We start from the raw sequence: 27,381 nt of genomic DNA, 5'->3' as shown, positions 1-27,381 counted from the left end.
TATAATGCAGAAGAAGTGACAGCTTCCCATCTAAAAACCTTTAAAACAAAAACTACTTTGTTTTCTAAGTAAAAGCATAAGCCTGATGAAATGAGAAAGAACAATACATGGGGAATCTCAAGGTGGCCCAAGTTCAGTGAGTAACAAAAGCTATGAACATGTAGGTTAGCTCCCAACAGAAGGGCTGCAAACTTTTGTTACAGCGATACATTTTTTCAGTTCACAGAACTGTGGACCACATGTGTTTGGAAAACACAATTTTCCACACTCACACCTCATGATGCTCATCAATGATAGCTTCCTTTTCTAGTCACATTTTCACTGTTTTGGTGAATTCTAGAAGTGAATGATTATTTACATATATTTTAAATAATTGTCTTACACTAAGATCAAGACAACACTGAATGAAGATGTTTTAAAATGTAACACAATGAGTTTTGTTGCAATAACATTTTTTCTTTAAATCAATAACAGGCAAGCCTTTAATCGTTATTCCTTCTTCATATGTCAAAGAAAGACTGCGAATTCCAGGGCCTATCTTTCTAACAGTTCATTCAATTTTTTTGAGGAACACATTACAACTGCTTTTAGAGCTACTACTGCAAAATTTTACTGTGGTATCTCTTCTCCATCTTTTTTATTACAATTGCAAAACAAAATTGTCTTCTTAAAAGACAGCATTTTAACACTACTTTCCCTCCAACCTTTATTTTTGCTACTGTGCCATTTTATTAACAATACTGACAATACAGAGCAGCCTACATGTCAGATAATCTCTTTCCACATAAACTATATCCACTCGCTCACACTTCTGTGCTCATTTTCTTAAGGTTGTCTCATTTCCTGTATTAATATCCTTCAATTTCCCTCCCCAAGTCTCCTTGTTTGTCTTGTGCTTTCCTGTATATGTAGGCCTGCCATAATTTTGATGTATTTCTTAAATGCAGTGTGTAGCACCTGACGTTTCTCATACAGAAAGAGCATCGCCGTTATATAGCACCCAAAACTGGAACTTATTTGACCTGGCTTCTTTTTTTTTTTTTTTTTTTTTTTTTAGCAGTTCTGGCACACTCTTGGGAAAGTAGTAAACAATGCAGCACTGAAAGATTGAACACCAGAACTACTATTCAATGAAAGATCTTTATATCCCAAAGAACTTTTGCTATATTATGAAGTACACAATAAACAAAATGAAAAGATTTACTGAAAATTGAACACGATCAATTTTCAAATGGCTGTATCTTGCAGGCACACCCACACTCCCATTCTGTTAAAGTAGGGGCATGCCATGCCTGCCATAATCTGTTTAATTTTTACAGAAATTTTGCACTGATAGCCCTGGAATCTCATACATTTAACAGTACCAACAGCAGACATAAAGCTCATTCACTTTCCGTTCCCTTAACCGCAAGATGTACTTCTGATGACTGTGCATTTGAGGCAGGGAAGCCTGTGTGAAAAAGGAAACAGGAACTTACCTTCTGGCCTTTGATCCCAGGTGGGCCTTGAAAGCCTATTGGGCCTGGATCACCCTGTACAAGAAGAATATCCAGAATCACTGTTTCATTGGAACATAACCTAGGGCTATCGATATATAGGACTTCATATCTTTGCATTCTTGGACATTTGGTATGAAGAAGTAAATATTTTATTAGGCATGGATTTTTTTTTGCTTAGAGGAAAAAAAATGAATAGGCTACACTTTTCCCAGGTGCTACCAACTGGTACTTGGGCTGAAGAAATTTGACTTGGGTGAAAAATCAAGAATCTAAAAGAAAGAGAACTAGAAAAATACCTATCCATCTGATATTTTTGGATTATGGAGGCATTTTACATACAACTAGGTGTAGCTGATACTTACACATGGGTGAGCTTTAAACTGTTCAATAATATATCTGTGACAGGTTGGGCTCCTGCCACAGAATATACTTTGAGTTTCAAGTGGCCATATATAGCTCATAACACTGGTTAGATTGCCAAAAGTACAAGCTCGCTAACTTAAAATAATGTTGCTATTTCTACAAAAGCAGCAGTTAAATTTCTTACCGGTTTCTGAATTTTGCTCAGCATTTCTTTAACATTGAAAATATGTATTTGTGAATGTTAGGATTCAACAAAAATTTACACATTAACAAAGAAATACTATTTTACATTCACATCAGCAGCTAGTAAGTAAGAGTTATTTGTTAACGTTTACTTTGTTATAGATAAGTCCTGGACTCCTACCTGTTTTATACTTAGAACAAATATTCCGCAACTGAACTAACAGCAAATGCTCCTAATAAATTTTTTCACAAACACAAGTCACTCTAAGAACTAGTCTAACACATTAAAATGTAAATATGCCATTAGATTTTAGCATTATCATTGGTTTTAAGGTTTCATATGTAATCAGATGATTTGTAATCTAAAAATGAGTAAGCCACAAGCTTTCAAACACATTTCGATGAAGAATCATTCTAAATATTTATACTCAATACTTCCACAAAAAAATGCAACAGATAAAACACACACACACACACACACACATATATATATATATATAAAATTAAGATGTTACCTTTTCCCCACGTTTTGCAGGTCCTGGGGAGAATCCTGGGTCTCCTTTAGGGCCCTATCACAGAGAAATAAGCTCTTTAATATTATCAGGGAAAAGATTTTTTAATTATGTATGTGGAAACAAATGTTTTCCACTGTTACAGTGAGAGAAGTGGGAATGTATATATAAACTGTATTTATTATCACTGAAAAAGTTTTGGAAAAAATCTGTAAAGCATGATGACAAATTATGGTAATTCACACTGAAAGGAGATTTGTATTTTTGAAATTTCATGTCACAACAACATTTATTACAAAGCTTTTATTTGCAACTTGTCTAGCAATACAGATGTGTGTCTGTATTCACAATTATAACTGAATATATGACCTGTTCTTGGTTTTGCCTGTAAAGCCTTATTTATCAAACAGTAAATGGATACCAGTAGAGCATGCTGTTATTTCAATTTCTGTGAAACTGTATTTTAAAATCCTTTAATCCAGAGTAGGCCTGTTTAAATCTGTTCATTTACTTTAAATGCTTATCTTTCCTTAATTGCGTCAGTGTTCTTCTCCGAGTTAAAGGTTGCTTTAAAGGAACACATGCTTTCAGCAACCATTTTTATTCTCACAGGTATTTCCATTAGCTTGTCCATAAGGTTAATATACTTCTGCACAAACCCTTTAAAAAGGCACATGTGAAGCAGTCCCGCTAAACAGGATTACAGTAGTCACCTGGACTGAAATGTTTCCTCAGGACCCACCACCTCAGGACACCATATATTCCCCAGTACAATGCAAGATTACCACTCTATATTACTGTGCTGATTTAAACTCGTCTGGGTCTTCCTCACACTCACCACCTACTCTACCCAGTGCAGACATTCTGGAAGGACAGAGCTGACACCATGGTGGAAGGCCTCTGTTCATTTACAAATCATTTCCTAGCTGTTCATCATTCCTGGGCAGAAATTACTGCCTGCATCTAAAACTAGGCCACAGAGCAGGGAAGAACTCTGCCACACTGATCACTGCTATTCCACAACCTTGGTGCCAGACCCTTTGAAAGGAACAGTTTAGGCCATCCTGGGGACAAGGTACAAGACCTGCCAGCCATGGCTGGATATCTCTAGCTAGCCAACACTCCTCTCATAGGGATGTACAAAACGAGCAGTGTGAGGCTTCCTGACAGTCTGCCAGTTAAGACCTGTAAAATAGTTAAAAATCTACATATTTGAACTTTATATTTAAATTTTATGTACATGAAATGCTACTGGGCCTGATACTCATCTTGCTTTCATTACTGCAGATCAAGAATTATCCCACCACAGTTAAGATTTGTATGTGAAGCCATTGGAGAAACCGAACTTGTTGAATACTAAAAATAAAGCCTAGAAATCTTTAAAAATAAATCTTTACTGTCAATTTATCAGGTCACCACCACCAAAAAGAAAATACACACACAAAAAAATAAATCAAAACAAACAACCCAGCTCCCCCCAAACAAACAAACAAATAAAAAAAACACAAGCCTTCTGACAACTAAACTCACAGCCTTTCCTTTCCTCTATAGACATAATTCCTCATTGCTTTTAATTTAAAAAGCAAACCAGCCATTGTTATGCATCATTTTCAAATTTGGATGAACATATGACTCTCATTCCAAAAACAAACGAACGTGATCTTAGCCTGCAAAGCAGCAAATGGAAGCAACATGGAAAAACAAAAAGTTAGTACTGCAAGCAACAAAGGCTAGGTGCAGGTGTTAACAATGCCCCATGTACACACCCATACACAGAATTAACTATGCTGAAGGGTCATGGCAGAAGAAAAAGTTGATTAATTTGCCTTATTTTAACCTATCTACTAGAATTACATACTTTCATAATCAACAGGTATATGAATAAGCTTTTAAATGTCAAGATGCAAGGATAAATAAAGCACCTCATTATTTAATCCATGTAACATCAGTGTACTTAGAACAGCGCCAAAATCCACAAACTTGATTTTCTTGACCTAACTCTTTTTCCTGAGAGCCGGAAACATAGTTAAGTTTCTTAAGTATTTTAAAATGACTTTAACACCCTCAATCAACTGTTTATCAGAAATTGAATGCTGAGGACACTTAGCTATCGGTAAGAACTGCTAAGCATATGTTCAGGGTGGAATCTGGCTCTTCATCTGAAAGGATCAGTAGAAACACTGAGGAGGATATTAGCTAATGTTGTTCCATGCTTCAAACAACTGCATAAGGGATGTTTCAACATAGAAGGGAAAATGCATGCATCTTAAAGGTAAAATACAATTCTGCATGAAGTTACTGCCAGAAAATTATTGCAACTCATCTGTTATGTGTTAAGACCAAACAAAAGTGTTCATTTCAGCTTCCATAGTCAGTATAGGTCAACTGGATCTTCACAGTCAATTCTTGGTGAGCACCTGGTTAGTTTCTTTTCAAATAAGCTATTTCAGAAGGTACTTGTACTGAAAGGGTAATTTATAGTCCAACAGATTAAGACGAATGCTAACCACCTAATGAAATGTGTGTGTATACATACCTATATATCTGCATCTGTGTGTGTGTGTATAGATATGTGCATATCCACACAATTCCTTCTGTTTTTAAATTCCTGGAGATGGCTACATGACTGATCAGGATTATAACTCAGTGGGGTGGGAAAATCCATTATCAAACAAAACCTCCAAGTAATTGGTTACAACTATTTTCCTAACAATGTACTCAATTGTCACAATATTTATGCTTGCTGTATAATAAACTATGAATCTGAGCTTAACTGTTCCTATAAAACTAGACAGTAACAAAAAGACATAAATAGAGTTGCTTCTTTTTACAGTGTTTATCACTGAAAGCTTTATTAAATTTCTTTTTATGTCCTCAAGTAGTTTCTAACACCTGTCATGACAGGTCAGATTCCTGCCACAAGGAATCGCACTAAAACAAATCATGGTTGCTGTTCTTTTTTCCTAACTTATCTATCAAATCATTCAAACTAAATATGAGTTGAAGGCATTCTGCAGTTGCACAAATCTGTCAAAACTGTTTAAAGGGCCTTATGTTACACAGGTTTGAAGGGTTTTTATTTGAGCTTCCAGGTCTCATATTTTTTCTTCAGTTTTAAATATCACATCCACACATCTAGAGAAAATTACTATATTAATCAAGTGATAATGTTTGAAATAGCAGAGTATTTAAATATGGAAGGTTGGGTACTGACACAAAAAAAAGGAATTTATAGAGAATGACTCAGTCTTTTTTCCCCCCTTGTTCTTTTCAATCAAGACAAAAAGATTACAGCAATTAGATGTTTATTCTCCATAAATTCCAGCTTATTGAAGAGGCTGAGCTAATTTACAGAAACTCTTTTGGGAAGCACAGACTACTTGCATGGGTAATAGTTTCCGAATCACCATTCTGCACATAGTTTTTTATTCCCCGAATAAACTTCTATTTTGTTTTGATTTTGATTGATTATATTTAATTAAAAATTGTTTATAGTAATAGTCTCCATCTGTAAACCAAAGAAGGCCAATTGCTTCAATTAAAGGAACCAGTGCTATGACTTCCAAAAAGTCATTAAGAAGCTCACGTATTTACATGGCAACATAGATAAACTAACTCACCTTTGGACCCGGCAATCCTGGCAAACCTGGATTACCATGTGGTCCTGGAATACCCTGTAAAAACAAACAAAAAAGGGAGTGGAATTATTCAGCACATCACTGAACAACTGTGAAAAGTTTTGTGAATCATTTTACTGTATAATTGTTGCTTTTAGAAGCACTGTTTGGGACGTTCAAGGGATTCTCAAGAAATGTGCACATCTTCCTAAAAATTAAGTACTCCCCCCCTTCTTTTAAATCTCTTCTTTCTTTCTTTTATCATCTTCCCAAATCTGAACAGGTATTTGGCATGCAGTCACTGCAAAGTTGCTCTGCAGCTGCAAAACTTGGAAGCATTGAATTAAAGCAGAAAACACATTCACAGGCACCCAGCTTATAAACTGCAAAAAGAAGGAATTGTAGTAGTTCTCACTGATTTAAGGGATAACTCAAACAGGAGCATTCCATCTCCTCTAAATAAATCATCACAGACAGAAACCCGTCTGATTCTCCCACAGCTAATGTAGAAAATGGGTTTGTTGCCAAAATAATTTAACTAAAACCATTCCAGGAACAGAATGTCTAACCAGGACTATCTATATCTAGTTAAAACACCATCCAGGATAAGCGTCCATTCCCACAATACACTGAGTAATCCTCAGTCCACGACAAACTGCGCATTAGGGAAACTATTTTTGCAATGGCTGTCAGCAGCTATTTTTCCAATAAAACTGGAGGACCAAACTGGTGAAAATCTATCTCTGGTAAGTCAGCAGTGAAACTTTCACTGAATTTACTAAGGCTAAAATTCACCCAAACAATTCAACAAATAACAAAAGAATAAGAATCTGTTTCATCTCTCTCATAGTCTTAGTATTCTTAAAGGAGATAAACTCAGCATTTATTTTTTTTCTTCATATGACTCTGAATTTAGCAATTATACCTTGCAGTAACACTGAAAGCTGTATCTCTTAAGCACTCTGTCTTACTAATGACAATGTTGACAAAACTCCATAGAAATACTTATCTCTCAAACAGCACGTGGGATTAGCTTGAATGCTGGCAACATTGGAGGCTCTCTCAGGGATTTAGGAGAAAGGAAACAAATAGAAAGTGCCAATGGAGCTCGAGCACTGAAGTGGCTCCTAGCTTTTGCTGCTTGCAAGAGTCACTTGCAAGTTGGAGCACAACTGAAGATGTGCTGCACCACAGAGGTGCAAAGGTATCCTGGTGGAATGGGAGGCATTAGGGGAAGTTGATCTCATTGTTGATTAATTCTGAAGTCACTGGAAGTTCATTCTTGAAAAAACTTGGAACAAGCCAAAAAACAAACGCACGCAAAAACAAAAACCTTCAGTGTCAGATGTGGACTTCACCACAGAAACACAGAAATCAAGATCTGTTTTTAATGGTAATCTCTGACCATTAATCAGACATTGGTATACTGCCCAAAGTCTTCAACCCTTGTGAACTTCTGTCAATATCAGGCTTGGACACGGACCCAAGAAACCTTGCAGAAGGCCCAGGCAATGCAGCTCTGCACTCTGCTGCTTTCCTTTGACACCTCGAGTCACATTTTCAGATCACAAATGGCAGTTCACGCAATGGAATACAAAGTCACAGGGCAGACTTGTACATGTGGAGATGAACTTTGCATCAACAGGGTTTTACATGCTTTTTGGCTCAAACTACTCTGACGTACCATGTCTTTTCACTAGCTGTACTTGCTTGAATTTATCAGCATTAGGCAAAGTAAAGAGCACTGACATTTCAAAAAAAAAAAAAAAAAAAAAAAACAACAAAAAAAAAAACTCCTTTGCTCAAATACTTTTCCAGTCTTTCTTGGCCCATATGAATATCTATTTTAAACTCTGTGGCAGAATTGCTGGTAAATAATCACCTTGGCCATTTCCTTACTTCTCCAGGTACCTTACCATAAATGGTGTCTCCTTACATCAGAAAGGATGCCCTACTCAATAACTAATCCAAAAAACTTGCACAGTAGAGCGCTATGCTCATAAGTCCTCTACACGTTAGAGGACTTGCAGCAATAAGAACAGAGCAGGAGAGAGATCTCACCAGCAGACATGGCTTTAGACACACAGGCAACCTCCAAAACAAAAGCAACTTCAACTTGTGAGGGCTGACTTGGGTATGTTGGATCCTGCCTCCAAGGCAGGAATGGCCTCATAAGCAATACTGTTTGGCAATTTAAAAATCTGAGATATAGGTACTGTCAGCTCTTATGTAGCAGGATAATTTGAAAAAAGAACACAAGAAATTAAGTCAAAAAGATATGTATTTGAAGAAATTGTTTTCATTTTATACTTTTAAGTGTGTCTTATCCACTCTCTTACCTCCAGCTGCTCTAAAGCACTCATTCAGACTTCTGCCCCCTCAACCAGTGCACTTTCCTACCCAGCCACATCAAGTTTTGAAAGCCAGCAACGTACAGGACATTCAACACTTTGAGTGACAGCTTGTTTAAATATGCTCCAAAGACTGACTCAACACTACTCCCACACATTGGCTAGGATTTTCATATAAACTGCTCCCTTACTTCCTACTTTCCATTCGGCTAGCTTAGGGTGCTACAGCATAACCGCTTACATCCCCAAATACCATGACCCTAAATCTTCTACATAACAAATGCCTATCACGCCTTTTATCAAGCTATTGTAACACAAGAGTCCAAAACAGATTACTGGGAATTATTTTTCAGTCTTGCAGTGGTTAATTTTGTATCAGCCGTCTGCTCCTCTGTGGCAGTGATACACATTGCTCACTCCCTCTCATTCCAAAAACAAATGAACGTGATCTTAGCCTGCAAAGCAGCAAATGGAAGCAACATGGAAAAACAAAAAGTTAGTACTGCAAGCAACAAAGGCTAGGTGCAGGTGTTAACAATGCCCCATGTACACACCCATACACAGAATTAACTATGCTGAAGGGTCATGGCAGAAGAAAAAGTTGATTAATTTGCCTTATTTTAACCTATCTACTAGAATTACATACTTTCATAATCAACAGGTATATGAATAAGCTTTTAAATAAAACCAAAAGATGTGAACTCCAACTCGAGTTTAATTATCATTGGCCTGTGCAGACACACACAAGAACACAGCTGTTTACTCACCCGAGGACCCCTCTTTCCTGATGGACCAGGTAAGCCTGGAGGACCTGGGGGACCCTGGTGACAGAAAATCAAAACAATTAAGGCTAAAATTCAGCACAAGGACAGTACCACAAGTCTGAATCAGACCAATTCTTCTTGTTGATGACTTTCTGGTAGTAGAAGCCTCTCTACTTGAAAACTGATTCCCAAAGTGCAAGCACGTGTGTTTTTAGCCTTGCTCAATATCAGATCATGTTTAGAAATTATTTTATGCCTGAGGAATTGGAGACAATCTAGATTAATACAAATATGCTTAAGCAAAATTTACAAAGGAAGGAGAGCTAATCTCAAGAGCTAGAAACATGTTTAATGTATTTCAAAACAAAGAACAAAGGATAATTAAGCCTTTTTAATAAATACACTGGCTTGCCAAATATTTTATAAAAGTCAGATAAGTAATCATGAAAAACGAGATAACCACTGCACAGAAAAGACAGACATGAAAAAAAGAAACAAACACGGACAAATGATTGTCTAAGTTCCCCGATAACAAGCTTGGGATACGGATAACTGGCAATGTGTTCATCCTTAGTTTCACTTGTATATAAATAATATAACTTGCTTATATATATGTATATAAATTATATAAATCACCCAGGCTTCCTCGTGCTCCTGTGTTCTGCAGATTCTGCATCTTCTCACCTGAAAGCCTAGGTGAAACCCTTTGAATATCATCCTGCCCACCCCCAGACAACACTGCTGAAAGCTGGCAGGCATACCAGAGAAAATCAAAAGGGCAAGCATGGTGACTGAAATGAAATGGCCAATTTGCAGGCTTTGAAAAGAAAAGCCAGCATGTTTTTCATAAAATAAATGTGTATATTTATAAAATAAACCCTTTGAGGTTTTATTAACAACAAATAAATTACTTAATTAAGGCAAAACTGTATTTTTTAAAAACCTAAAGTTTTAGGGAAGTGACATTTCTTTTACCTTGGAAAGAACATCACTGGCAGAGAAGAGAGTGCCGATTATAGGCTTTAGGAAATACTAAGCCAATTACCTTCATTTAGCCAAAATATGGACTTCTCTGCACAGTTCTGGAAAAATAAATCTTATTCTGAGGAAGAACAGCAACAAAAAATATTTTCCTTTCCAATTAATCATAGTAATCTTCAGAGACTTTTTTTTTTTTAAACTGTACAAAATTCAAGTGATACAATCTTTCACTGTAGAGGACAGTTTCAGTGTTCTGGACTCAGTAAGATCCCACTACATTTACTCACAAAAAATCTGCTAGAGCCACTCTAATATCTCCTATTAATTAAATGGTCTAAGAAAACAGTGGAAATTTTAAATTGGAAAAACTAAGTCTTGTATTAATATATGTCTAGCTGAATCCTGGAACCTTGCTGACTGCCCCAAAACCATCAGAATTGGGAAACATCTGGTTTTGGAGCTAGTCCTTGCAACAAACGTGGATTCTCCTGTAAACAAATTATACGCTTTTTTTTTTTTTTTTTTTTTCCCCCAGGCTGGCAATTATGGCCAATGAAAGTCTCAGGGAAATTGGGCATCAGCTTGGGCAGTAAGACCAGATGCCTTGACTCTCTGAAGTGCTGAGCACTGGCAATCGTCACTGGGCTCCACCTGCCAGAAAGTTCAGTTGGCACCCACAGCGCAAATAATGACTTATACAACCCAGAAGACACTTCAAGAGCAGTACTGGTAGCATTTCCCCAAAGTTACTGTCATAAACGTGATAGCTGTTTAAAGAAAGCTTAGTGGTAGGCAGGGACAATGCAGAGAGGCAGCCCTGCTGCAGCCCTAGCCCACACGTGCACCTCTAAACAGCAACGCAAGTCTTGCTCTGCACGAGGAGATACTACAACAGAGCAAGACTCTGAATGTTGTTCAATGCAATATTCATCCTACCTGTAGTGCAGGTAGGGAACGTATGTATGCCCATCCTGCATAATGTTATGCAGACACAAACCACATACAGGTTGTGCTTCCATCTCCACGTAATTTAGATCTGTTACTGTCCCAGGAAACAAGTCATGGTCATAAAGTCAAACTCTAACATCATATTTTTAGCTAAGGGTATTCACTATTCACCCTGATTGCATAAACACTCACTAGCATCTTTATGCTTTTCTTCAGTTAAAAGTTCCTCATAGCGTTTAAGAGTAAAAACCTCGCAGCAAGCTCTTCACCTGGCATTCTTGTCAGGAGAGTTCCAAAAACACACCTCAGACAGCACAGGGAGTTCCCACCCTGCCACAGCTGGAATAACGCCTTCTGATCTTTCCTCTCAAATTGTAAGTTGAGATATATGCTTTGTTTAGAAAATTATCCTCTGGCTACAAAAGGAAATATACCACATTTTTCATTAAGTAAAAATAGTTTTAACTAGCATACAATCTTTTGTGGTAAGAAGTTCTTCTCAACGCCTATTTCAGACACTCTACATTTCCATAAAAAAAAAAATAATAATCCATTCCACCTTTTTCCTCGCAGAAACATGAAAGCATACTTATTGCTATCTCTTGTCTTTGCTGCTGATTTACTGAATGAGGACAGCAGGAATGTTTTTCCTTACTCAATTCCTTTCTTGATATATCTTTTTTAATAGATTCTGCTTTCTTTGCAAAAAATGCTTTGTGATTACACTAATTCATGAATAATTACCTCTCTTCATCTAAAAACACAAAAATGAAGCAAAACTAATGGAGGAGAAACTTTTTGCTACACAGTAGGAAAACACATTCTGTTCTCACAATCAAGCTCTCAGCAAACCCTAGAAATAGCAAAATAATTTGAACTATAGAGCCAAGAGTGAATAATGCATTCCTCAGGCTTTCTAAAACAAAGTCAACTGTTGTTGACTTTGAAGTCTCTGGTTAACAATAATTAACAGTTAATTGAACAACTGAACAAATACTTGAGTCTTCTTGCAATTCTTCATCCTTAAGATATCTTTTTTTTTTTTTTTTTTTTCCTCCAAGACCATTTTCTCTACAGAAAGCCTTTATACCTGTGCACAAGGACTAACAAACCAGCTTGCTGAATGCATCTGCAAAACATTACTGCTTAGAAAATATGCAGTGGGAAATGTCTTAATGACCTTATTCTACAAAGGGTAGTCCTACAAAAGGCATCCCATTGATTTGTGCCTTGATCTTCCATCCTGCTAAAGGATATTTTAACTTTTTGGGAAACAACAGTCATAGAACTATAGTTAAACACTTCTCAAAACATTACCTTGCTATATAGATGCAACACATTTTAAGGAAACATTATTGCCCCTCCCAGGTGATTGATTAAAGCATTAGCAAGGACTCTCCTTGACCACAGCATCTTTCTTACTCCTTAACCCACAGTGGCTCAGACTCCTCAACTTACGCAACCTCTCAGCTGAGAGCAGACTTAGCACACCACACACCAGTCTTCCTGGAAATGTTATTGCAACTAATTGTGAGAAGCTATTACACCCCATACACTTCTTCAACTTGTTTAAGCAACAGCAAACTTCAAGTCAGCATGACTTTTAATAGTAGCTAGGAAGCAATTTATGAATACAGTAGAGAGGCATCTCTCAGGCATCCACTTAAGCTCCTGAAGACAACTTCTTCAAGTGAGTCAGTCTCTCTTAAACCAAGGAATTAGTCATTTGTTTTAATAGTTTCTCCTCCAACTGCTGCCAACAGTAGTAATTAAACAAACTTGAAGCAATTAAAAGTGTTAACGTTTTTGTACTTGACATTTTAACTACCAACAAAAAATTACTACTTTGGTAAACATTACAGATGCAAACTTTAAATCCGCTGCTTTAATAGCATCAGCTTGCACAAAACAGATGAAGCTTCTTTAAGAAAGACGCTAGGAGTTATCATCCTTATGAATTGCGAGCATTTAATTGATCTAATTGAGGGGAGAAGCTCTAGTTGTGACTTCATCGTGAGAAAAATAAGAGTAGATCCCGCACTTCCAGTAATTTCCACTACCTTTTGAAAGGTCCTCAATGAGCGTTGTACTGAGCGTGCAGATTTCCTAGGATATTCAATCCAGCCTTTCTATGGATGCATGTGCAGTTCTTCCAGCCTGTCAAATGGCTGTTGGTATGTTTTTGTTTTTTAAATTTATTTAAAGACAGAGCTCAGCACATGGAAACTGAGGGCAATTCTCTCAACTGTGGCCTTTGCATACTCAAACCAGTAGAAAAATAGCCAGTCTCCAAAGCTCATCACTCCTAGTAATGAATACAGGTTATCACTGTAATGCTTGATGCATTCTCTAGTTGTACTGTAACAACACCCTAATACCCTCATCTGACTGCCTAACCAATCAGTCCCCCATCATCTATTTGTACTTCTGATTTCTGTCATATTGCACTAATAATGTGATGATGCACTAAATGTCACCCCATCAGTTTTGGGCCATCTAGAATTCAGATTCTGTCACTCAAAATTCTTCTACCTATATCTAGCATGCTCTCTCTACCTTTTTTAAGCATTAATTTTTGAGCAATCAGGATTCTACCAAACATGAACATCCACCTATTTTTTTCCTCTTGCTTCATTTGAATTTCATTAGAAGTGATACACAAAACACATTGCTCTTCCCCAATGCCCTAGAGCAGGCAGTCACTTGTGTAGGATTAACCTCCTTTCAGTACAGCTGTTGAAGGCTTTCTCTGCAAAGAATGCTACAGCAACCAAAGCAATGTCATTAACATCAGAGGAATATACATGGCTTTGGGTTACGGATTAAAGCTTCTCAAGATTGCTGTGAAGAAGATAGGAAAAATGTATCAGCTTCAGGTGAAGTAAAAGAAATGTTTAAATAATTAGGATAATTTTTATTTTTTTTTCTAGTAAGAAAAATAAAACAGTAGCTTAACTTTTTAACTGAATTAGCAGATTTCCCAGCCTGGGCAGGGAACTGTGAGCATTACCTGCAAAGCTAAGATATGTGAAGGTAATTAACTGCCCAGTACATCCCCTGGTGCTAGGGAGAGCTGCAGCAAGCAATTTTGTTCAACTGATAAATATACTGAGTGAAATCTCGGATGACACTATTCTTACTGCTTTTTTATTTAGCACCACAGTTAGGATTATTTAGGATGTCTAAACTTCTGCCCTCTTCAAGGGTTCTCGGCCTCACACCTCTTGTCTGCAATAAGAGGAACTCGTCCAGGACTCAATTCTTCCTAATGCAGGGACTGCATTTCCAGTTCCTCCTGGCAGTATCTCCAGACTACTTTTCCTTACCAACCAGATAGCCCAAGAAACACCGCATTTTGTCTCCTATCACTTCTCCTGCCAGAGGAGTGTCTTCATAACCCAGAAAGCTTTTCCAACAAAGAAAAATAATTCCTAGCTCGTTTCTCAGGGGAAGTCAAATCCTGTGCAGCTAGGCAGGCTGATGCAGTTACCTGCCAGCAAGTAACTGAACTTGGCTCTTCAGCTCTTACTAACCCTTCCTTCTAGCCATATGGAACTATATGTCATGCAACACAATATATACATGATATAAACAGCCTTAGCACTGTGCAATTAAGAGTATCAGTTGGAAAGTTAAACAGTTAAAACATATTTTTTATCTCTTTTTTTAACCTTCATACATTGCCAATACCACGTGCAATACAAAAAGGAGTGGCTCAGCAGATGAATGGAGCAGCTTTCCCTCTAAACTAGTGGTTCAGGAGACCACACTGTTTCACTTTAATTTTGCATCATATTTTTGGGGGGGATTTTGGTCATTGCAATTGCTAGGATTTTAATCAGTCATAGTACTTTTGAAGAATTAGATGCCCTTTTCCATATGTTATCCATGAACGAAAGCCTGAATTCTGGAGCCCTGCTTTGTAGCGATGGGTGAATTCCACAGCTGTGGGATCATGGAACACAAGGGGTCTAATTATACAAGGCAAGAATCAGTTCTGGTAGATGATTAAAAGCTAACATGAAGCTGAAGAGTTTAAGAACCACAAAAGCTAGTTCTTGCCTGTCAACTCTAATAGAACGAACATTATTTTTGCATTGAAATCTTGAAAGAAGGTTCAAACCAACCACAACATAATGAAAGAAGAAGAAAGGGGGTTTCATGCCTCATCAGAACTTTTTTCTTCCCCTGCAAGGAAACTCTGCAAGTTCCTCACTGTTGCTTTTTTATGATCTTCACTGATAAGACTCTGTGGGTACCTATGTATTAAAGGGTTAGAGCCATGCAGATAAAACCTGGATTATCACTGTCTTCTCTCCATGGGTGTACTAGGCTGAGAAAGGAAACCAAAAGCACCTCTGCAAGTCTAAGGACAGTGACAGGCGCTGTGCCACACAAGCTGCACCAAGCACATTACAGAAATCTTCTGTGGAAAAGCCATACAGAGGGCTTTCCTCACTTTCACAACACAATGCTTCAGCTTTGCTCGGTGGCTGCTGCTGGCCCTTTCAGCTGAGCTTGTGCCCACAGCGGTCTAGACCTAGTTCCTGGCTCTGCAACAGATCACTTTTAAGACCTTGGGCACATTAAATGCTGATCCAGCAAAACATTTCAGCAGAAACACACAATATTCACTGCAACAGACTATGCCAAATGCAAGGTCTGCTTGTAGACGAGAAACTTCTGCGTCCCATCTGTAAGAGAGACATTGATAGACTGACATCACATTCAGAAGAAATTAAGCAAGAGCACCCCTCAACTAGCATGAATTACTTGTTAATGCATTTCTCAATTGTGTAACAACCTCTCTTGGCATCAGGATTCTGGTTAGAGTAAAAATTGATTTTTTAAATAAGTTGTCAGCTGCTGACTACACAAAATATTTTTCAGTGCTGAAAATATACTTGCAATAAGTTTATGGACACATTAAAGTGTATATTAAGGACTGCTTGACATCTACCAAATTGCTTTCCAGTAATATTCACATAAACACACAGAAGAGAAGAGCAAGTAGAACTACCTTCCCCATGTTATAGTTTAAAAAAATTTAAACAAAAGACTTCTGCAGTAACTACTATATTTCCCAGACTAAACATAAACTGCTGTTAAACTTGCCTGTAGCATCATATACATTGTTCCCACTTTTATGTATTAAAAAATACATGGCTTTCACGCACACAGAAGGAAGGACAAATTAGTGCTATTAAAAGCACTACTGTGCATTCGAATCATTTCAGAGGTGGCTTACCCACTAATTGAAGAAAGGCCCCAGAGTAATGTAAGAGTTTAAACATTATTTTGCACCCAGCTTTCATGATCCTGCAACTGTGGGTTAGGAATGGTTTTACTGATCTAGATTCTGTAACTTGTCTGCTTCTGCCATTACAAATGCTAATAGGATTGCTCAACTGAGAAAACCATGTCATTATTCCAAACAGCTTGGCTGTTCTTTTCATGCATCAGTGTCTATGTCTGTGTACAATATGAATTTATCCTGTAATTTTATTAAGTGAGCTGTCTCCATAGTTGGCAGTTACAAACATCTGGCTGCATTCCAAATTTTAAAAAAGCCTGGCTTGCCTATCACTTCACCAGAAGTGAATGCCTATGTAATCTGCCAGTCAATAAAAATATACAACACTTAGGGCAAAATACATGTGAGACACACTTACTGCAGACAAACATTTGTACAGTACAGTTGGGAGAAATAGCACTCACAGCATGGCATGCTTTGCAAAACTTATTTTAAAGCCTCTTTTAAAGGTATGTTGCTTCATTACAATAAAGAGTGTAGTAAAGTTAACTTACAGGAGGTCCAGTTTCCCCCTTTGAACCTCTGATACTTCCCATTTCAAATATTTTGTCACGATCTTCATAGCCATAAGCATAATTATCAACATCAATTTCATAATTGTTTTCCATGTGATAAGACTTATTAGGGGAAGAAGGTCCATTTGATGCTAGACTGAGTTGATTATCCAGAGATAGGCCAGCAGTCAAACTGTACAGGGTTGTGTTGAAGACTTGCTGCTTTTTGGTTGGTTCACCTACATGCTGTCGTTCTTTGTCCATTCCATCGCTTTTAATTTTACTCTGTTTTACAGGGGAGATCAGAGAAGGCTCACTTTGTCTGCCTGCATCTTCTATGGCATTATGTGAAGTATTTTGATATGAACCCATGGGTTTTTCAGTAATGCCTCTTCTTATGCTTGGTTTCTGCTGATGAAGGGGCAGACTGGCCTCCTCCTGGAGTTCTGTTTCTGGCCATGCTTCCAGCACAGGTTTGGCCTCTGCTGAGACATTTTGTGATTCCAAGTACTCTGGTAGAGAGTGAATCCGAGCAACATTAGTAACAGGAATGTTTGATGCTCCTTTCCTTCTGTAAGCAGGTACATCTTCTGACTGTTTTTTCTCACCCATATTTTTCTTTAAAAAAACATCCAGCCCATCTGACACATGTGGAGCTCCTAACTGAGATCGATATATTTCAGCCTGGCGACACTGCTGTTTCACATATTTACAATAGTTTGCAGAGGCTTCTGCAGAAGGAATAATATCTAGCTGGCATATAACTCCTTCAAAGCTGACAGAGTGAGAGTTCATCCTTCCCAGGGTAAATAAACCATCCAAAACGAACATCTCCACTTCAGAATGTATTTCCTTGCTATAGTACTTCTTTCCACACTCAGCAAATATTGAGACAGTCTTGTCTCTAATGTCAATGGCAAATGAATGCCATTGTTCATTATGAACACTGTATTCAAAGTATATGGACTGCTTCCCTCCAGTGAACACCACTACTTTTCTCGGTAGCAACTGGACACCAAACTGCAGCCTGTTCTTGTTCCTAATACTGAAAAGAAAAGCATTATTTACTCTGTAAGAGTACAACCCAACCAATACGGTGAAACGATGCCCTAGATTTGCTGGTATGACTTGAGCGATGGGGGACTCAATATGTGCATCACCAGTCAGTACAACTCCTGCTACAGTCAGACGAACCCCCTGAGGTAATGGCGATGCTGAGGGCACTGTTGTCTCTGAAGGCTGTTGAACACTGCTCACGAGGCCTAGCTGATGAAGAACATCCACTGCTGTAAAAAGAAATAAAAGCAAGTTGTTGATTTTGTTTGCAAACTCAAATTCAGATCCATGTAAACAAATGTACACACAGCATCTTAACAAATCTGTGCTTCCTAAAACATAAATACTGCATGCAGCAAGGCCTCCAAATCCCTGAAGTAATGTACAACAAATTTCCATATAAATCAGACAAATACAATTAAAGCCAGCTTTCCTGATGAACAAAATGTAACTAAAAGAAAAGAAAACACTCATGTAATGCCCACTGGAGAGTAATTCACTTATGAAACTGAAAAATCCCCAGTGCTGTCCCACACCAGCTGTCTGAGGCAATTCAGAATGGTTCTCTCCATTCCGATTTCAAGTAAAAAATTAAAGCCACTTTCCTCCAAAAGGAGGAAATAAATGGTCAAGGATGAGTGAATTAATTTGCTATTGCCTAAATTAGATACTGACTAAATTAGATACAGACACACTGGAGCTGGTGTGCCTAGACACCTTCTTCCGTCAAGATGAATATGAAGACCCTGTTTTAAAACTGACTAGCATTATTTAACAGTCGCACTGATGTCATAAGCCTAACTGGGAAGAGACTGGCACTACCCACAGTGTTTAGCTGAGAATGTTTTTTAATTATTATTTTTTTTTTACTGCATAATTTGTTCTTATATTAAGTAAACAAAGCTACCAAATGGCATAACAAAAACTGGGAGTAATCAACAGAAGCTAAGGATGTACTGCTATCTTAAGAGAAAAGAGCAACCGAAACAAACGGATGTTCAATATTTTAGTGGAAAAAAGGTTTCCTTTCCCAGCCTTCCCTTCTTCTGTTTATTGAATGTATTCATTGCAAACTTTAAGGACAGACAGATGTTGGCTTAGTTTCAGTAGTAAATTATGAAAAGAGCCTGAGACTTCCTTGAGAGTGGTTTATAAATTGGAACCAAAAGCATCAACCTGAATGCACCGTGCATCTTGAAAATTAATTATACACCTTGTAGTGTTTCTAGCCATGTTAGAGATGTGCAGGCGTGCCAAGATTATCCTGGCGGGAAGCCAGCCCAGCCAGAGGTACAGGGAAAGCATATCTTTGCAGAAAGTCACGCGTACGCCAATTTCTCAAAATGTTCTGCCTCAGAGCAATTAATTTACTAGGCTATATTTTAATCTGTCATACTGATAACAGAGGTCAGGTTATGGAAGAGCTTCGAAGCAGAATACTCCTGCTAATGAACCACCACGCTTTCCCAGGACCCCAGTCCTGCTTGGTCTGAACATAGTTACACAGGAGAAAGCTCTGCATATGTTACCCTTGTGAAAGCTAAGGAGAAACACAGGCCTGAGCTCTGGGCAACACAGAGGTCTTACACAGGCAAATAATTCCCTGAGGTTCAGAGAGACAACTCCAGCACTTCTGTGTGCTGGCTGAACCAGCTGACCGCGTGCAGGAGAATACACTGCACCATGAAAGCCAGTCAAATCTAAGGTTGTACCTAAACATCACACTTCTAACCTGAGATATTCAGCAGGTATTTGTAAATATTTGAAATTAAATAGTCCTATTTAAAAATAGCAATGCATCTATGATCTCTGTCCAAAACATTATAAATTGCAGAATAAAGCATCCAGCCTCTCTTGACAGAAAACAATCGATCTTAAAGTGATATTAGAGGATCATTCCTAAACCTTAAACTACAAATTTTGACAGTTCCAATCTGAAAGCAGCACATCGTTTAAAAGTTATTTTGAAAAAGAAAAAGCATCCAGAGCACAATGAGAAATAAAACATTCTCCACATCCTGCAAACAGATCCTTGCTAACAATGACAGGTCTTGAGAAGGCTCAATGCTGAGAAATGCTGTGTGAAAAATAACAGCGAAAGATTAAGTGTCGGATAATTATTCCTTGCTGACTTGCTGCCTGTTAACCCACCGTCAAGCCAAAAGGTTGTTCCAGACTTTTTTGGCCAGTCATTTCACTTCTGGTCCAACTTTTCTTTAAGCTTTCAGAAGCTCTTGGCAGTACATAGGGTTTTGGGAGCAGGCAACCCTCTTAACTCTTCCTCCCAGCTTGACAACCGCAACTTTCTTTACCTATCAGTAGTCAGTTTTCTTTGTTTACCCATGTCTGCACAACATCTGTCTTTGCTTACTGTTCACTGAATGCATTAGTCCCCCAAACTGCAATGGCTCAGCTTCTTGAAAGAAAAGCTGTTTGGGGTTTTTGGTGTGAAGTGCTTTCCTCCCATCTCCTTGTATTACTTTTAAAATTCATAACATAATCAGATCATAAAGGGTGGAAAAACATATCATGAACGTCAGCGAAAAATCTTCTGACCCTCTTGTGGCACAAAATAATGCCAAAGAGATAGGTGGGGTGGTGGTGGTATCAGACTGTTATTTGGTAGTAGTGTTCTGCATCACTATTCTGTTCAGTCTCTGATGTTCGTTTTCCACATTCCTTCATACTCAAGACTTCTCTGAAGGTGGGATATTTTGGGTGCTCTCTTCCTTTCAACAATCCCAGTACACACATTACTCACTTTCCTTTTACTGGTAAGGGAACAGCAAGGATCATTCTTCAGTCAGCCCCACCAGAACAGAGGATAATTACTCATCAGGTGATTAGTCATCCCCCATTTCTAGGTGATGCTGCATCTGGAGTTGGGTAAGTTAGGACACCTGGTTGCAGCAGATACTCTCCCAGACATCAAGGCTGAGTACCGGCACAGAAAAAACAACCCGACACATGGATTCTGTGTGTCCTTAAGACAAACTCAAAGTACTATTCCTAAAGGCCGAAGCTGTATATCTACACATATTTCTCTGAACACAATTTATAGCACCCTACTGAAATGAGTAAGGAAGGAAGAGCTTGTCAGGTAAAGCATGCACAAGCTGTCTTAAGAAAATGGCTTCAATCACTTACATTCCTGATGATTTTCAAATCTATGGTTCAACTACAAGACTTCCTAAAGAAAGGTTTTTGGCAGGTGCACTTACTCAGTTACCAGAAGTGTGGCTCTTGAGAAGTATGTCCTTTACACAGGGATTCAGAGGGAAAAATGGGGCTTCTGCACTCATCCCCACCAGTACGAAAGCAAATCCTACAGAGCTAGAAGGTGCTGGAGCATCTCCAGGGCTAGTGGCCCAGCAGCCTTCACAGCCCTCTCCTAATGCTTTTCCAACAAACCAATTCTCAGGCTGCAGAACATGAGAAGCAAAAGAAATTGCTTATTTCTTTGCAGAGGAGACTGGGCTGGAGAAGTGAAGACAACTCAAACCATGTCTACAGACCTGTCTCTCTGGCATCCCTCCCCAGCTCCACTGGGAAGATGCAAACAGCCTCCCTGCCCCAGCTTCTCCCCTCCTGTCCCCGCAGGCCTGGACCAGTGCAGGCCACACACATCTGTGGGTGCTGCCATTGTCAGGCAAGCTGACTTTGTTTTTTCCCCCTCCTCTGATGCAGAACTTGGCTCAGTGACTAGAAAATCTGGGAAAATCCTATCATCACAAAAGCACATGTCCCCCATTTAGCTGAATGTGAAAAAAACAGCAAACAATCTTACCAGGCAAACAATGAACAGCTGATGGAAGATAAAAGTACAAAGAGAAAGGGGAAGCCACCCACCTCCTCCAAAAGAGTAACCATGACAAAAAAAAAGCTCTCTTATTATATAATGAGAATGAAAAAGGCATTGGTGAGTGTAATGGTGGGAGGCTGCAGAGATATCCCACAGGGCTCTAGCAAAACCTTATCAGGAATGTGCCCTGACTTCACCATGTGACCCGGCTGTTTGTATTCAGCTGAGCATTTGCAGTTACCATACACATCATTGGCCAAGGACAAGCTGCTTCTTGCTTCGTCTGTGTGTTGAAGGAATATGGTAGAGAACTGACATTGCCACTCTCCGTTCAAATAAGAGAGTAAATAGCACATCAGCCTTCACCATGCTGGGACGCTAACATTCCCACAACAGTCCCTAGTACAGGCTGCTCATCTGGTGCAGATGTAACAGCTGGCAGATCAAAAAAGAAACAAAAAATAAGACAACCCTATTTCCTCACTAACATCTGCATCTGAATGCACAACCAAATGAATACACAATTTCACTTTTTGCTTTAATGATGCCAGCCTAGACTAAGCCCTTATTATATGCAGTGGTTTGCTTGTTTGCCCTCAGTAGTGCAAAGGTAACTCAGTCATAGCTTGCCACCCCCAAGGACACCCACTTGCAGTGAAGACACAATCAAAGCCTTTTCTCTGTACAAGACTTCTCTTTTATGAATAGTCTGCTTAAATATGTAAGCAATTTCATGGACAGAAAGTCTGAGTAATTTTCAAAAGGTCGTCTTTTCCAAACTGATTACTTTAAACTTTTGCTCTCATCATACTGCTGCTGCTATTTAAGTCATCATAAGGAACTGAACCTATGGTCACTAGTAGACATTTACTCTCTTGATCTAGTAACCATTTAAGCTTCCTGGTATAAGAAAGTGTTCTCACCTTGTTTTGGTGCTTGCGCAACACCCGCAGCTATACATATTGCAATACAAAGGAGGAAGGGCTTCCTAAAAAGGGAAGAAAGAAAAGAACATGTGAGAAAATATGTAAAGTTTTAAGAAAACGTGCAAAGGTTCATACTCCAAGGAATTAAAAACTTGATTTGACATCCAAAACCCATGTTGGGATACCACTGATTTCAGCAAGTCCTGGATCAAAACCTTCAAGCTTGCCCTCACATCCTACAACTTTCCACTGATGCTGAGAATGCATTTCGCACAGATATCAAGGACTGTGGATGCTCTCATATATAGCACATACATTTCACAATGGCTTTTATTAATAACGTAACTGCATCTGTTTTATATTTTCTTGTGGCAGCCCTCAAATATGAATGCTGCTACGTAGTAAATTTCTTCCTGGAAAAAAAAGTTACTGTAAAGAAACTAAAAAAAAAACACAAGTGACAAGTTAATGCCTACTACATACTTTTGTCCCAGTGTACCTATAATGTCTCGTCACTATATAACATCGTGTACCATAAATTAAAGTGTTGTGTCACTTTTCTTCCTGTATGATAAAGTTTTATCATATTACAAATAAGATACACTCTTCAAAGTAAAAAAATCCCATCACATTTTGACTTAAAACTTCATGATCTGATAGAATATTAATAGCACTCTGGTCTTGCTGATGGTAAAAATAAAAAAAAAAAAAAAACACAAGGAAGATCAATACAGATGATGAACTTGAGATTCACGTTAAACAAAGATACCATTAATGCTGAATCTGTGGGTTGGGAATAGTCTATTTTTCAATTAATTCACAAGTTATCCAGATTTGCACCTAATCATAATCTTCTTACCAGTGACTAAATCCTATAATAACTGAGAAACCTTTTCTGTTAATGTTAGACATCCAGGCACATACACAATTTTACGTAACAATAATAGCGACATATACCAATTTAGCAGTGGGAAGAAATATTTCTACAAAGTGATGCTGAGCAGTCACCTCATGCTCAACCCTCTTGCTCACTAACATACGTTTAAAATCAAGAAAAATCAATGAATGAGATCCACGGAAAGGGTTTGCTGGACCACACCAGAGTGCTTAAGCACCTGGAGTAAACAGAAAGCATTTGAAAGTAATAAAACTACAACTAAACACCTGTAACTTGGTACAAATTAATCTTGCCAGTTAGTCAGGTTTGCATGTCAAGAAAGTGCAGAAAGAAATCCTCATGCCTTTCTAGAGGAGCGTACAGTTCAAACAGTAATGGCAGACAAGTTTCTTCCCCCAAGTGTTCGCTGCCAGGTTACCTTCAGCACAGAGGATAATGTATACATAAGCCAGGAAGTAATGCTTCAATGAAAATAAATCGTGCTATGATTTACCTCTATAAAGCAGTATTTAGTGAAAGTCTTAATATTTCTTTCAAGTGTTTGCAATTCAAACATTCCAGAAATCACAGAGCAAAAATCTGTTATCATCGTTTCCTCAGAGAAATAGAGTCAAAGCTCATTGACCTAGTAGAGGGTGGGTTTGAGTACTTACCCTTTTCCACTCAGGCAGCTTTACTGTGAGGCTGTCAGAGCCAAGTCTCTCCTGGTGCACCCCCTGCGCCCCAGCCCAAGCAGCAGGCGGCTCTCAGCCACTGCCCCCCGCCCAGCCCTTGCTGGCACTCACCTGCCACTGAGTGTTCCCCTGCCTGCTACAAGGAGAAACACCTGCAGTAAGTGCCGGAAGAAGAAAGGAAGCATTACAGGCCCAACCAGTTACCACCTTACAGGTGCTCCGGTTCAAAAGACAATCGGAAGAAGCATGCTCTTCATCACCACCCACTCTCCAGGTTGTGTAGATTATTTGGCAATAACCATCACTGCTTTGGTTCTGATCACAGAAAGGGTGGGGGGGGAAAGCCTATGCCTCACAAATCCCTATGTGCTTGTTAGGGCACACTTTAAAATTAACCACTGCAGCCCCTAGCTATTCTTCTCTTCAGTCCTTCTCCTGCTAGTCACAAAACTTCTACTGCACCAGTTCTGCTGCTTCTGCAAGAGTTAATATTGCCTGTTATCCAGACAGCAGGGCAGTTACTGGGCTCACACTTCATTTTTTTTCAACTCTGAAGACCAGAATTCAAGTTCTGGTGTAATTTCACGAGTAAACAGTTTCTGTGTCACACAGTGTTTCATCTTTCATCTAGTAAGAAGGTCGGTGAAAAAAAGCCTTGGAGGTGGACAGTAGACAGATGTGTTAGCAAGGAAGTCCAAGTATTGCACTGTATCAGCCATAACTTTTTTTTCTTTGAAATTTTCTTCTGTTTTCCTATCTTTCATGGACACAAAATGGATTTCCAATTAAAAATAACATGAAACATTTTAATTAACTGAACTCCAAAGTCAGGGCACTCAGAGAACCCTGCCCAAAGTGAAAAGATCACTCGTTAACATTACAACAACATCTTCCACAAAGTCAGCCAGGGACAAGCTGAGTGTCAGGTATCTTCCCCTGTCACCTCCCAGCAAATGTTGTAGGAAGGCAAGAAATTCTGAAATGCTCCCAGGGCTGTAAATTACACAGATGTAATTGGATATACAGAAACATTAAGTGAGAAGTAAAGACAAATGTCTGGCTTACACAGTGCACTCCAGCTAATGTTAAGAACAGATGAGCGATCAGCTAAGAGTAAAAACAGGGACCAGAGACAACACCATAGGTCTGGAGATCCCTAATGCATGGGAAAAGTTATTCTTCCTTCTACCTTTTTCCACAATAAGTACACATTTTTGTAAATGAAACCATGTGCAAACTAAATTGAAGTTGTACAATGCAGCCTCCTCCATGGCCAAAGTCGGAAGATGAAAAAAGGAAATTCTATCTTTTGAAGAGAACCTGTTCGTTCAAAACCTCCTTTCTTGGTCAAGATCACTACTGCTGGCATTAGAAGCAGAAAAGCAGCCAGTTGTCAGCCCCTATCCTCACACACAGAGACCAGGATCCCTGCTGCATAATGCATACGCAGCTGAATCCATCTTCTGCCATAGCTGCAGGAATGAAGTAAGTAGTGTGCAAGGCACAGAAGCTCAGCCTCAGTCCATGTGCCTTAGCTCTTGGGGAGACTTGCCCTGTTGGGACATGACAACAGAAAAATACAGAAGTGCATGGCAGGAAGATCAATCTCTCTGACTGACTCAAATGTTGATCATTATTCCCCCTTTTAACAACACACAATGAGCCTGAAGCTGTTCCATATTGGAACAGCAATGCCCCTTGGCAATGTCCTGTCCTAGAGTCCAATTATCTTTTGAGCTTCCTCCCCTTCTCGTACCTTTGCATCCTCTCTCCTGTTTTATATGGAAGCACAAGCTGATGGCAGCTACATAATTGCTTGCAGGAAGGAACTACCAAATGTGGTTGAGCTATTCCACCACTTAAAATAAAGCTTATCTTTCTGTTTATCTTTAAGATCTTGTGGCTGTTTGTCTCTTCGTATATGTGGACAGTGACTATGTTTGTTTTTTTCCATTCAGGATGACAGACAGCTGAGGAAACTGATAAGCTTCAAAGCAAGTCATGGCAAGCAACAATGCAAAATTCCACATTTGAAGATTATTCAGTTTGGTCAGTGCATGGCAGCATAGCATAACGGCATCCTCTTCATTCCCTGACAGTTTCTTAAACCTCAGATTTGAAGGAAGACCACTAGCTGGCTGCTAAAGAAGGCTAGAAAACCCGATCCCAGTGTAACCAGCACAGACACAGAACATACTAAATCTGAGGGCTGCATTCAACCCTGCATTCTTCAGTGAACCCACAGGCAGTGCTGCTTTAGGTCTCCTCTGAAGACAATGCCCAGTTTGTGTCCATCACAGAAGCTGAAAGAGTGTCACGTACATCTTCTAGTGCATGCTGCATATGTGGCCTTCCTCCCAGCAGCTGTCCCCATAACACCCTTTCCCTAAAAACCACCTGGGCAAACACAGACTGTGCACCCCCTCATTCCACTCAAACCAAGAGCCCCCTTGGAAATCTTACACAAGTGTTTAAACACCGGGAAGACCCAGCACACAGTAGTATATCAGGATATTTGGATTATCCTCTCCAGATGGCCCTGCTGTTGGCAGTCTACAACTCCAGTCAGCACAACGCCGTCTCTGTCGGCTCCAGTGGTGCTTAGGCTGGTGTTGCAGTTGTCTTCTATCTCCTGATGGTGCATCCCTCCACATGGCTTCGCACTGGCAAAGCTGTTCATACTTGGACATACCTGAGCATCTAAGTATCCATAAATATAACTTTATAAGTCAAACCTCACAGCAAGTGCAGTCATGGCTCCCTCACTGATGGGCACTAGTGTCATTTCCTTCCTTTCTTCCAGTTTTTTCTCATCCTGAAAGTACTGTATCTGTTTTTCACACTGCTCTCCTCAGCCAGGCAGCCCTAGCACATCCCCGTGCCTCCCACACAGACTTCTTAGAGTTTCCTACGAGCCTTGTCTCCACACCAAGTAAGAGGAACAATGAGTCGCCGAGCTCCTGCCCACCACAGCCTCTCTGACCTCTCAAAAGCAGAAG

The 27,381-nt window shown here is 39.1% G+C and overlaps 1 protein-coding gene across 8 annotated transcripts in view; it reads right to left on the bottom strand.

The window, feature by feature from the left end:
* Positions 1-27,381, bottom strand: part of COL24A1 (collagen type XXIV alpha 1 chain) — a 155,000-nt gene that overhangs the window by 106,676 nt on the left and 20,943 nt on the right. For 6 of the 8 annotated variants that reach the window (XR_014695611.1, XM_084528203.1, XM_084528199.1 and 3 more), the window contains exons 2-7: positions 22,808-22,872; positions 17,027-18,312; positions 9,293-9,346; positions 6,178-6,231; positions 2,561-2,614; positions 1,479-1,532 (exon numbers count right to left, since the gene is read on the bottom strand). Coding sequence is in view for 7 of the 8 variants with exons in the window: in XM_084528203.1 (XP_084384329.1) it covers positions 1,479-1,532; positions 2,561-2,614; positions 6,178-6,231; positions 9,293-9,346; positions 17,027-18,312; positions 22,808-22,872 (1,567 nt within the window). In the remaining variant the exon portion in view is untranslated. Of the gene's footprint in view, positions 1-1,478; positions 1,533-2,560; positions 2,615-6,177; positions 6,232-9,292; positions 9,347-17,026; positions 18,313-22,807; positions 22,873-24,361; positions 24,443-24,493; positions 24,597-27,381 lie in introns of those variants that run through there. The other 2 variants (XM_084528200.1, XM_084528204.1) reach the window with 2 other exon arrangements.

The sequence above is a fragment of the Aythya ferina genome (assembly GCF_964211825.1).
Source record: "Aythya ferina genome assembly, chromosome: 8".
Classification (NCBI taxonomy): Eukaryota; Metazoa; Chordata; class Aves; order Anseriformes; family Anatidae; genus Aythya; species Aythya ferina.
This window is presented reverse-complemented; position numbering and strand designations above follow the sequence as displayed.